General features: G+C 47.5%; 1 protein-coding gene across 1 annotated transcript; it reads left to right on the top strand.

The window, feature by feature from the left end:
* The first annotated feature begins 3,619 nt into the window (after positions 1-3,619).
* LOC133776862 (peroxisomal membrane protein PMP34-like) lies at positions 3,620-4,903 on the top strand. Its single transcript, XM_062216134.1, is given in 1 exon segment — positions 3,620-4,903. A coding segment is annotated over 1 exon segment (924 nt). The 5' UTR covers positions 3,620-3,650; the 3' UTR covers positions 4,575-4,903.
* The last annotated feature ends 7,946 nt before the right edge of the window (positions 4,904-12,849 follow it).

The following is a 12,849-nucleotide window of genomic DNA, read 5'->3' on the forward strand; positions in this document are numbered from 1 at the left end:
GATAAAGGTTTGAATGCACCAGCTTTCCTTAGAGAAACGAGCTGCTGTCGCCATACCCTAAGATGTAAATGCTACTGTTGGGCCACTGGAACTTGGGGACAGAATTTTCTTGCCCTTCTAATGAACGTGCCCTTGGGTTACCTGAACCTCCCTCGCTCTGGCTCTCCTCCCAGTGCGCTGTAATGACTGGCTGAACACGGGATTTGGCTTTCTTCTCTGCTGCTCCTCCAGCCCAGTACCTGCTCTGTGGGCAGTGCACCCAGAAGGGGCTAACCTGGGACCAGCTAATCTGGAACGAGTGTAACTGCCTAGATGAGAGAGACAGAGAGAGAGAGAGAGAGAGAGAGAGAGAGAGAGAGCTCCCACCCTTTCGTCCTCTCCCCAAAATGCCTGCAATGGAAACTCAGACCGGGGAGCTCAATCTGGGTCTCACACATGGTGGCAGGGACCCAGTCACGTGAGCCATCACTGCTGCCTTCCAGGGTCTGAGTTAGCAGGAAGACGCAATCAGAAGTGGAGCTGGGACGCGAACTGAGGCACTTTGGTACGGGTGCAGGCTGCCCAAGCAGCGTCACAACCTCTGTGCCAAACGCCTGCCCTTTCTTCACATTTTCTTTCTTTCTTTTTTTTTTTAAGATTTATTTATTATTTACTTGAAAGAGTTACACAGAGAGAGAAAGAGAGGCAGAGAGAGAGAGAGAGAGAGAGAGAGAGAGAGAGAGAAAAGAGTATCTTCCAACTGCTGGTTCACTCCCCAGTGGCCGCAACAGGCAGAGCTGTGCCAATCCAAAGCCAGGAGCCAGGAGCTTCTTCTGGATCTCCCATGTGGGTGCAGGGGCCCAAGGACTTGGGTCATCTTCTGCTGCTTTCCCAGGCCATAGCAGAGAGCTGGATTGGAAGTGGAGCAGCTGGGACTCGAACCAGTGCCCATATGGAATGCTGGCACTGCAGGCAGCGGTTTTACCTGCTATGCCACAGTGGCAGCCCTGCTTTCTTCACATTTTCAAAAAATATTTCGCTAATGTTTCCTTATGTTTCTGGGCTCTGTGTAAAACAGAATATACAAGACATTTTCTGTCCTCAAAGAGCTCATCATTCATTTGCAATTTTAATTTATGTTTAGTAAGTGATACATTGACAGGATTCAAAAAAGCTTAAAAAAAATTCTCTTCTCATCTCCTTTTCCACCTACTGGCTAGTACTTCCCTTCCTTGGAATCAACAGTGTTACTGTTGTGTCTTCCAGAAGCTTGTTTTAAGTATACAGAAGTGCATACTAATGGCATTCTTTCTTTCCTTCCTTAAACAAGTGGAAACATGTCATACACGTTTATCCATTCCTTTTCCCCCTCCATGTAACAGCATGTCCTGGAGATCACTCTGCAGCAGTATGTGTGAGTAGAGCTTCCTTTCCCTTTTTTATGGCTAGATACTATTCCATTCTATTTGATCATAGCTGCACAATAGCAATAATAGCACTAAACACTTATGTAGTAGCATAAAACTATTCTGAAAATCTTACTGTTTTTAGTATACTTTATTCTTTCAATAATAGTATGCAGTAGACATGATTATCAATCCCATTTTTAAAAAAGATTTATTTATTTGTTTGAAAGAGTTACACAGAGAGAGGAGAGGCAGAGAGAGAGAGGAGAGGCAGAGTGTGTGAGAGAAAGAGGTCTTCCATCCGCTGGTTCACTTTCCAGTTACCACAACAGGCAGAGCTGCACAGATCAGAAGCCAGGAGCCAGGAGCGCCCTCTGAGTCTCCCATGCAGGTGCAGAGGCCCAAGGACCTGGGCCATCTTCTATTCCTTTCCCAGGCCATAGCAGAGAGCTGGATCGGAAGAGGAGCAGCTGATTCTCAAACTGGCGTCCATATGGGATGCCGGTGCTTCAGGCCAGGGTGTTAACCTGCTGCGCCACAGCGCTGACCCCATCAATCCCATTTTGATATTGATTAAATAATTTGCTACATGTCACCAAATTAGTAAGTGAAGGATGGAAGCAAGTACTTAACTCGTGGGGCCCAATGAGAATGAAAAATGTGGGGCTCCGTGTTGAAAAACCAAGACAGGGCAGGTGTTCGCCACATCCTGTACCAGAATGCCTGGGGGCGGGGCCTGGCTCTGCTTCTGCCTCTAGCTTCCTATTGATGGGCATCCCGGGAGGCCTCAGATGATGGTCCCAGTGCTTGGGTCCCTGCCACCTATGTGAGAGACCTGTAGTAAGTTCTAGGTTTCTGGCTTCTGCTTGGCCCAATCCCGGCAGGCTTTGGGGAGTGAACCAGCAGATGGAGGATCTCTCTCTGTGTCCCTGCCTTTCAAATAAACAGTAAGTAAAAACAAACACTTGTAGGAGAGGTAAGAACAAATTTCCATTAAAGGTACAATATGAAGTTTTTCCCTTTCTTTCATGGTGTCTGTCTTGTCTTGTCATGGAGTTTTTTATTTGCTATTTAATGCCATTCTAGATAAAGAAAAATAAAAAATTTAAATTATGAGCATACATTTTATCACACACTTTTGTATTGTACATTTTATTTTAAAGATTTATTTATTTGAAAGGCAGAGTTACAGAGAGGCAGAGGCAGAGAGAGACAGAGAGGTCTTCCATCCGCTGGTTCACTCTCCAAATAGCTGCAACAGCTGGAGCTGCGCCGATGCGCCGATCCAAAGCCAGGAGAAAGGAGTTCTTCTAGGTCTCCCACATGGGTGCAGGGGCTTAAGGACTTGGGCCATCTTCCACTGCTTTCCCAGGCCATTAGCAGAGGGCTGTATCAGAAGTGGAGAGGTCAGGACTCAAACCAGCACATATATGGGATGCTGGCACTGCGGGCGGCGGCTTTATCTCCTGTGCCACAGGGCCAGCCAATGTACAATACATTTTTTAAAAGATTTATTTATTTATTTGAAAGAGTTGCACAGAGAGAGAAGAAGCAGAGAGAGAGAGAGAGAGAGGTCTTCCATCTGCTGGTTCACTCCCCAGTTGACCACAATGACCAGAGCTGTGCCGACCTGAAGCCAAGATCCAGGTGCTTCTTTCAGGTCTCCCACATGGGTGCAGGGGCCAAAGGTCTTGGGCCATTTTCTACTGCTTTCCCAGGCCATAGTGGAGAGCTGGATTGGAAGTAGAGCAGCTGGGACTCGAACTGGTGCCCATAAGGGATGCTGGCACTGCAGGTGCAGTCTCACCCGCTGTGCCAGAGTGCCGGCCAATGTACAATACATTTTTTTTTTAATTTTATTTTTTGACAGGCAGAGTGGACAGTGAGAGAGAGAGAGAGACAGAGAGAAAGGTCTTCCTTTGCCATTGGTTCACCCTCCAATGGCCGCCGCGGCCGGCGCGCTGCGGCCTGCGTACCGCACTGATCCGAAGCCAGGAGCCAGGTGCTTCTCCTGGTCTCCCATGGGGTGCAGGGCCCAAGCACTTGGGCCATCCTCCACTGCACTCTCGGGCCACAGCAGAGAGCTGGCCTGGAAGAGGGGCAACCGGGACAGAATCCGGCACCCTGACCGGGACTAGAACCCGGTGTGCCGGTGCCACTAGGCAGAGGATTAGTCTGTTGAGCCACGGCACCGGCCACAATACATTTTTAAAGAGCATTTAACTTGGGAGGAAAGTTTGTCCAGGTGTGCAGGGAGCCGCCCCGATGGCCTCCGTGCTGTCCTATGAAAGCCTGGTCCACGCCGTGGCGGGAGCTGTGGGAAGTGTGACAGCAATGACAGTATTTTTTCCCTTGGATACAGCTAGACTTCGGCTTCAGGTCGATGAGAAAAGAAAGTCCAAAACCACACACATGATGCTGCTGGAGATCATCAAAGAGGAAGGCCTCCTGGCGCCATATCGAGGGTTATTTCCAGTTATTTCCAGTCTCTGCTGCTCCAATTTTGTCTATTTCTACACTTTTAATAGTCTCAAAGCTGTCTGGGTCAAAGGTCAACGTGCTACTACTGGAAAAGATCTGGTAGTTGGATTTGTTGCAGGAGTGGTGAATGTATTGCTAACAACTCCACTTTGAGTGGTAAACACCAGACTGAAGCTACAAGGGGCAAAATTTAGGAATGAAGACATTGTACCAACCAACTACAAAGGCATCGTTGATGCTTTTCATCAGATCATTCGAGATGAAGGAATCTTAGCTCTGTGGAACGGCACGTTTCCCTCCTTGCTGTTGGTCTTCAATCCTGCCATCCAGTTCATGTTCTATGAAGGTTTGAAACGGCAGCTTTTAAAGAAACGGATGAAGCTTTCGTCTTTGGATGTGTTCATCATCGGTGCAGTAGCCAAAGCGATTGCGACCACAGTCACCTATCCCTTGCAGACGATACAGTCAATTCTGAGGTTTGGACGTCACAGACTAAACCCAGAAAACAGAACACTGGGGAGTCTTCGGAATGTGCTCTACCTTCTTCACCAGCGAGTGAGGCATTTTGGGATAATGGGACTCTACAAAGGCCTTGAAGCCAAGCTGCTGCAGACGGTCCTCACGGCTGCCCTCATGTTCCTCGTTTATGAGAAACTGACAGCTGCCACCTTCACCGTCATGGGACTGAAGAGCGCGCACAGGCCCTGAGAGGTCCCCAGGAAGGGCAGCCGATGCCCCGGCAGGGGTTTCCTGAAGAGAAGAGAAGGGATTCTCCTTCTGTTCCGGCTCTTCCACCACAAGTCCTACCCTCGCTGGCTCGAAAGGCATCCAAGGGGAAACAGGGAGTCCAGCCAGCTGGACTTATTGCCAACTCAGAATATTCGATGTCTGGTTGGATTTTGAGGTGGAGGGTAGACTAATATGGGAAGAAAACATGATTGAAAATCTAAAAATGAGTCTGTGGGGTTTTTATTGGTTTTCTTAAGGGAGATGGGCTCTGACTCTCGTGTGTGATCTTTCCCATCTGAAGTTATTCTGAAATTTACCGGCTCTTTGCTTTCCCTGAACTCTGTCCCAGGCTCTGGGACAAACGTAACAACGTACAATTCTCGTCCGATGCTTTTGTATGTCTTTATCTTGTCATTTTCTCCCCCAAAAATAATACGTGCCATGGGTATGAGTTTACTTTTATTAGGCTTTTTTTCCTCCTGCTTAAGGAGACGTATCTTCTTTAGTACATGAACTATTTATTTTTGAGGAAGGCAATGAAGATGGTTAATCTCAAATGATTCTCTTATAAACGATTTTTAAATGTCACCTGTTCATTAGTGTTTGACATAGTTTTTTTCAGTATTTATTTGGAATCCATTCTTCCATTGCAAAAGACTTGAGTTTTGTGTCTATCCATGTAAGCCCCAATAAATTGTCAGCACACACACACACACACACACAAAAGAGCATTTAACTTGGGTCTTGAATCAATGAAATTATAGAATTTGCATTTTGTAGCCTGTACTTGCACCTGTGTTTTTTTCGCAACAGAACAGTGGAAGTGCAATAGATATAAAGAAAACTCAGCTGTTCTGGTGTTACTTCTTGGTACCTGCACATTCTAACAACTTTCTGTGTCTTTCGCTGACTTAGGAGTGAGGGAGGACTGAAGGGAAAATGAACTGTGGTCGCCCTGCCCTTCTTCCCCTTCTGTGTCACTGTTCCAGCCTAAGTGATCAGTTAAGTAGAGAAGTGACATGAATAAGAAAGGATGTGGCTGGTGCCAAGACTCAACAGGCTAATCCTCCGCCTGCGGCACCAGCACACAGGGTTCTAGTCCCGGTTGGGGCGCCAGTTCTGTCCGGTTGCTCCTCTTCCAGGACAGCTCTCTGCTATTACCCGGGAAGGCAGTGGAGGATGGCCCAGGTGCTTGGGCCCTGCACCCCATGGGAGACCAGGAGAAGCACCTGGCTCTTGCCTTCGGATCAGCGCGGTGCGCCGGTTGCAGTGCGCCAGCCGCGGCGGCCATTGGAGGGTGAACCAATGGCAAAGGAAGACCTTTCTCTCTGTCTCTCTCTCTCTCACTGTCCACTCTGCCTGTCAAAAAAAAAAAAAAAAAAAAAAAAAAAAGAAGAAGAAGAAAGAAAGGGCATGAGACAGTCTTGCTTCTCGGGATGCTACCACCAGATCAAGTTCTGGTTCAAGCAGAAAGCAGGGTCTCTCAGGGCTGCGGGCGTGGCTTGCTCCTTCCGGAGCCTCGCACACTCACCTTGCTCTTCTTTGAGGCTTGCTGGACTCCTGGATGACAGGAAGCCCCAGAACTCTGTGCTCGTGTGCGCGTGGGAGGCAAGGTCGGTGACACCCAGTTGTGCACGTGGCTGCTGCTCCTGCACTTGCTGCATCGTTCCTCTGGACTTCACTTAGAAAACCCAAGTTCAGGCCGGCGCCGCGGCTCATTAGGCTAATCCTCCGCCTTGCGGCGCCGGCACACCGGGTTCTAGTCCCGGTCGGGGCACCAGTCCTGTCCCGGTTGCCCCTCTTCCAGGCCAGCTCTCTGCTGTGGCCAGGGAGTGCAGTGGAGGATGACCCAAGTACTTGGGCCCTGCACCCCATGGGAGACCAGGAGAAGCACCTGGCTCCTGCCATCGGATCAGCGCGGTGCGCCGGCCGCATCACACCAACCGCGGCGGCCATTGGAGAGTGAACCAACGGCAAAAGGAAGACCTTTCTGTCTGTCTCTCTCTCTGACTGTCCACTCTGCCTGTCAAAAAAAAAAGAAAACCCAAGTTCAAAAGTATTGCAAGATAGCAACGGTGGAGTGCGGCACTCTTCGTAATTTATTTACCAGTCTATGTTAGGTGCATGTAGGTTTTATTTCTTCTGCTATGAACTATGTTTAGTTAAGAAACCACTGGGGCGGGCCACCAGTTCGAATTCTGGCTGCTCCTCTTCCAATCCATCTCTCTGCTCTGGCCGTTGTGGTCATTTGGGGAGTGAACCAGCAGAATGGAAGACACATACACTCTCTCTCTCTCTCTCTCTCTCTCTTGCTCTGGCTCTGGCTCAGGCTCTACCTCTCTCTGTAACTCTGTCTTTTAAATAAAAAATAATTCTTAAAAAAAAGGAACCATGGCTGGCGCCGCGGCTCAATAGGCTAATCCTCTACCTGCGGCACCGACACACCAGGTTCTAGTCCCAGCGGGACGCCAGTTCTGTCCCGGTTGCCCCTCTTCCAGGTCAGCTCTCTGCTATGGCCTGGGAGTGCAGTGGAGGATGGCCCAAGTGCTTGGGCCCTGCACCCGCATGGGAGACCAGGAGGGGCAGGTTCCTGGCTCCTGGGTTCAGATCAGCGCAGTGCGCTGGCGGCTGCAGCGGCGATTGGAGGGTGAACCAACAGCAAAAGGAAGACCTTTCTCTCTGTCTCTCTCACTGTCCACTCTGCCTGTAAAAAAAAAAAAAAAAGAAAGAAAGAAAGAGAAAGAAAGAAAGAAAGAAAGAAAGGAAAAGAGAAACCATTAGCCATGTATATAGAGGATACAAAAAAATTAGAAGCAGAGAAAATATGTATTACACTTTTTTTCCACTCCAGTTAATGTGCTCTGATATGATTTTAATTATAATCTCTGGTTGAGATTTAAGCCTTCTTCCTTGAACAACTCTGTGAGATCACTGAGATAAACAGCCCCATATTTCCAGACTTTCTTGAAACCATATCAAGAGGATAATTTTTAAGCATTAAAAAGTGCCTGCCACACAATAGGAGCACAACAAATACTTAGGAGAGAGAATGGATGAATGAACGCATTTCTGGACGTGGAATGGCTGAATCGAAGGTAGATGCAGTTACAATTTTCTTGTCTCTTGCCTAATTGCTGTGTGTGAATATTCAAACCATGTACCTTTTCACCAGTGATGTATAACAGTAGCTCTTTCCCCACTCTGTTGCCAACACTCTGCTAGCAAACACTGTTTTAGCCCTGCGTGATCTGGTAGATGAAAATGATTCTTCTGGGGAGTTTTAAATGAAAGTGCTTGGGTGAGGTTGAGCAACTTGTCATTCCTTGAAGAGCCAGTCATATTTTCCTCTTTTTATGACATTCTGCCCTATGCACGGTCTATTTTCCTATGGACATTTTTAAAGTGTATCTTTATGGCAAAATATATACACACAGAAAAGTACATAAAACATTCTGATATAGCTCAATAAATAGTTACAAATACTTGTGTATGTTTCACGTGGTCAAAGAATTGAACATTCCCAGCCTGTGTGAACCACAACTTAGCCGTTTGATGCTTAGACATTCAGGAATTTGCAGTCTGAGGCAGAGAGGAACAGCGCTCTGTGAACGTTCTTGTACCGCAGCCCTGATCCCGATGGCTGTACATTTCCTTCTAACGTTTATCTAGTGCTGGGACTGCTGGGATATGGACAGTGCACAGCTGAAGCTTTGTTGGGTCGTATCAGTCTTTTCCAAAGTTGATGCTTCCGCCAGCAGTGGGCAACATGGCTTTTTTTTTTTTTTTAAGACAGGCAGAGTTAAGCCGGCGCCGTGGCTCAACAGGCTAATCCTCCGCCTTGCAGCGTCAGCACACCAGGTTCTAGTCCTGGTTGGGGCGCCGGATTCTATCCCGGTTGCCCCTCTTCCAGGCCAGCTCTCTGCTGTGGCCCAGCAGTGCAGTGGAGGATGGCCCAGGTGCTTGGGCCCTGCACCCCATGGGAGACCAGGAGAAGCACCTGGCTCCTGGCTTCGGATCAGCGCGATGCGCCAGCCGCAGCGGCCATTGGAGGGTGAACCAACGGCAAAGGAAGACCTTTCTCTCTGTCTCTCTCTCTCACACTAACTCTGCCTGTCTTTTTTTTTTTTTTTTTTTTTTTTTGACAGGCAGAGTGGACAGTGAGAGAGAGAGACAGAGAGAAAGGTCTTCCTTCCATTGGTTCACCCTCCAATGGCCGCTGCGGCCGGTGCATCTCGCTGATCCGAAGCCAGGAGCCAGGTGCTTCTCCTGGTCTCCCATGGGGTGCAGGGCCCAAGCACTTGGGCCATCCTCCACTGCCTTCCCGGACCATAGCAGAGAGCTGGCCTGGAAGAGGGGCTACCGGGACAGAATCCGGCGCCCTCACCGGGACTAGAACCCGGTGTGCCGGAGCCGCGGGCAGAGGATTAGCCTAGTGAGCCATGGTGTCGGCCCTATACATGGCTTTATAGAAAAGAGCTCTTTATAATACGAGCAACAAAAAATACTCTTTTTTAAAAAACTATTTATTATTTACTTGTTTGAAACTCAGAGTTACAGAGAGAGGAGACACAGAGATCTTCCATCCACTGGTTCACTCCCCAAATGGCCGCACTGGCTGGGGCTGGGCCAGGCCAAAACCAGGAGTCAGGAGCTTCATCTGGATGTCCTACCTGGATGCAGGGGCCCAAGTGCCAGCCTCTGCTGCTTTCCCAAGCCCACCAGCAGGGAGCTGGATTGGCAGAGGAGCAGCTGGGACTCGAACCGGCGCCCATATAAGATGCCAATGCTGCGCCCATATAAGATGCTTAATCTACTATGCCACAGCACTGGTCCCCTGAAATAAATTTTTCAAAAAAATTTATTATATGTATTAACTATTTTAATCCTCACAACAACCCTATGAACTCATGCTATTTTTTGCCCCCTCTGACAAGTATGAAATAAAGAGTTGAATTGAAGGTGTTTTCTAAGGTTGATTTAAGCAGAAATAATATACTGAAAGTGAAGATTCTTGGCTGATTAAGACTTTTTAATATTATTTATTTATTTAAAAATATATTTGAGGGGCTGGCGCTGTGGCGTAGCAGGTTAAAGCCCTGGCCTGAAGCTCTGGAATCCCATACTGGCACTGGTTCTAGTACCGGCTACTCCTCTTCCTATCCAGCTCTCTGTTGTGGTCTGGGAAAGCAGTAAAAGATGGCCCTTGCACCCATGTGGGAGACCCAGAGGAAGCTCCTGGCTCCTGGCTTTGGATCGGTTCATTATGGCCAGCTGGGGAGTGAACCAGCAGATGGAAGACCTCTCTCTGTCTCTGTCTCTGTTTCTCTCTCTCTCTCTCTCTCTCTCTATCTCTCTCTCTGCCTCTCCTTCTCTCTCTGTGTAACTCTGACTTTCAAGTAAATTAATAAACATTTAAAAAAATGTATTTGAAAGTCAGACAGAGAGATAGAGATCTCGCAATGGCCAGGTCTGGGCCAGGCTGAAGCCAGGAGTGGGAAACTCCATTCAGGTCTCCCACATGGGTGACAGGAACCCAGGGGCTTGAACTATCACCTGCTGCCCACAGTGCACATTAGAAGGAAGCTGAAATCGGGAGTTGGGCAGGGACTTGAACCCAAGAAGCAGTCCAACCACTCCTCCAAAGGCCTACTCCTGTTTCCCTTCTTTTCTTTTCCTTTTTCCCCCCACGATTTATTTATTTATGTGAAAGGCAGAGTTACAGAGAGAGAGAGATGGATGGAGAGAGAGAGAGGAAGGCACAGAGAGAGAGAAAAAGAGAAAGAGAGAGATATCTTCCACCCGCAGGTTGGAAAAAAATCACAGATATTCTCATTTTACATTTGTTGCAAATATCTTAAAATAATACTATTTACTGTCATTTATGATCCCTTAATTGTGGTGGTCACTAGCCCTACCATTAGATTATTTAATACAGTAATAAAAATCACATACATTAGTATATTACATTTGAAAAAAAGTTGAAAACCATATTTTACTACAGTTAGTTTCCTTTGAATTCCCATATATGTTTGCTATACACTGAAAACCACTCTGAGGGGTGGGCATTTGGCACGGCAGCTAAGATCTGTCACTTGGGAGGCCTGTGTTCCATACCAGTGTGTAGGCTTGAGTCCTGGCTCCACTTCAAATCCATCTTCCTATCTTGCTTCACCCTGGGAGGGAGCAAGTGATGGCTCAAATACCCTGGTCTCTTCCACCTACATGGGAGACGCGGATTGAGTTCTAGGCTCCTGGCTTCAGGCTGGCCCAGCCCTGGCTGTTGAGGGCATCTGGGCAGCAAAGATTTCTCTCGGTCTCTATCTTTCAAAAGTAAATAAATATGGCTGGCGCTGTGGTGTAGCGGGTAAAGCTTCCATCTGCAGTGCCGGCATCCCATATGGGCACCAGTTTGAGCACCAGCTGCTCCACTTCTGATCCAGCTCACTGTTATGGCCCAGGATAGCAGTAGAAGATGGCCCAAGTGCTTGGGTCCCTGCACCCATATGGGAGATCCAGAAGCAGCTCCTGGCTCCTGGCTTCCGATCAGCCCAGTTCTGGCCACTGCAGCCATTTGGGGAGTAAACCAACGGATGGAAGACCTCTCTGTCTCTCTCTGCCTCTGCCTCTCTGTAACTCTGCCTTTCAAATAAATAAATATTTTTTTTACAAGGTAAATAAATAAATTTTTAAAAGCAAACAAACAGGGGCCAGTGTTGTGGTACAGTAGGTTAAGCTGCAACCTGCAGCTCCATCATTCCATGTGGGTGCTTGTTCAAGTCCCAGCTGCTCCACTTCTGATCCAGCTCCCTGGTGATGTGCCTGGGAAAGTAGCAGAAGATGGCCCAAGTGCTTGGGCCCCTGTCACCCATGTGGGAAACTGGGATGAAGCTTCAGGCTCCTGGATTTAGCCTGGCCCAGCCTTGGACGGTGTTGTCATTTTGGGGAGTGAACCAGCAGATGGAAGACCTCTCTCTCTGTGTCTCTCCTTCTCTCTCTAACCCTGCTTCTCAAATAAATACAATAAATCTTTAAAAAAATAAAAATAAAAGCAAACAAACAGGATCATGATGAGAAGTTATCTATATGTGTCACCAGACTGATAAAATTGTCTGTGGCATGAAAAAGTTAAGAATACTAATTTATGGATTTTTTTTAGTCTAAGGAGTGTCCCTGTATTGATTCTCAAAACCTATGAGGCTCTTACAGTTTTATTATTTTTATTTTTTAATTAATTTATTTTTATAGACTTTTTTTTTAAAAGAGAGAGGTAGAGACACACACAGAGAGAGAGAGAGAGAGGGAGGGAGAGAGCGAGAGAAAGAGAGGTCTTCCATCTGTTGGTTTACTCCCCAAATGCCAAGGTCTTGGGCCATCCTCTGCTGCTTTCTCAGGCTATGGCAGAGAGCTGGATTGGAAATGGAGCAGCCAGGAGTTGAACCAGTGCCCATAGGGGACTTCAGGCCAGGGCTTTAACCTGCTGCACCACAGCACCTGCCCCAATTATTTCTGTTTTCCCAGAAATGCTTCTTCCCTTAACTTTCATGCATCATCAATATTTTGTTTCTCTTATTTCACTTTCTTTCTCATCCTCCTGACTTTAACTGTGGTATCTTTTTACATGTGTGTGTGGGGGGAGACTCTGCGCATTATCATGTGGTAGGCAGAGAGCTCTAAATCTTTTCTAAGCCAGATTGCCCATGCTCTCTCAAAGTTTGTAACTTTAGTTGTCTCTGGGACACCTTCACTCACTTAACCCCTGGTATTTGGAATTGAACGTATTGAAACCCAAGATTCCTCCCCAAATCTGTATGCTGTCCCCATTTTCAGGTTTTGCAACCTCAACCTCAGATTATTTAAAAATTAAATCAATTTTTTTTTTTTTTTCAGAATTAGGATGTTCATGAATGATTTTAAAAGTAGCAAAGGGTACAAAGGACATACAGTGAGATGGAAGCCTTTCTCCCGCCTGCTCACTGGAGCTGCCCTCGGGAAGTCACCACCATGGCCAGCCTGGAGTGATTTTTGATCCCTTCTTCCATCGGTTTTATCTGAAGTCCTCCCCTGTTTGTACAAGATGTGTCCCTTTCCTCTCCAGGCCCTTGGAGCCGTATATGTGACTGGCTTTGCATATAAACATTTATATGTGCGAATTCCAGATTCATATATAAAATCTCTCCCTATGGCCTTCCGGCCTCGAGTTTTCATCACGTCGCTTCCTGGATGAGGAACCCAGAGGGGTGAGGGGCAGGGGCCG

The sequence above is a fragment of the Lepus europaeus genome, chromosome 18, assembly GCF_033115175.1.
Source record: "Lepus europaeus isolate LE1 chromosome 18, mLepTim1.pri, whole genome shotgun sequence".
NCBI lineage: Eukaryota > Metazoa > Chordata > Mammalia > Lagomorpha > Leporidae > Lepus > Lepus europaeus.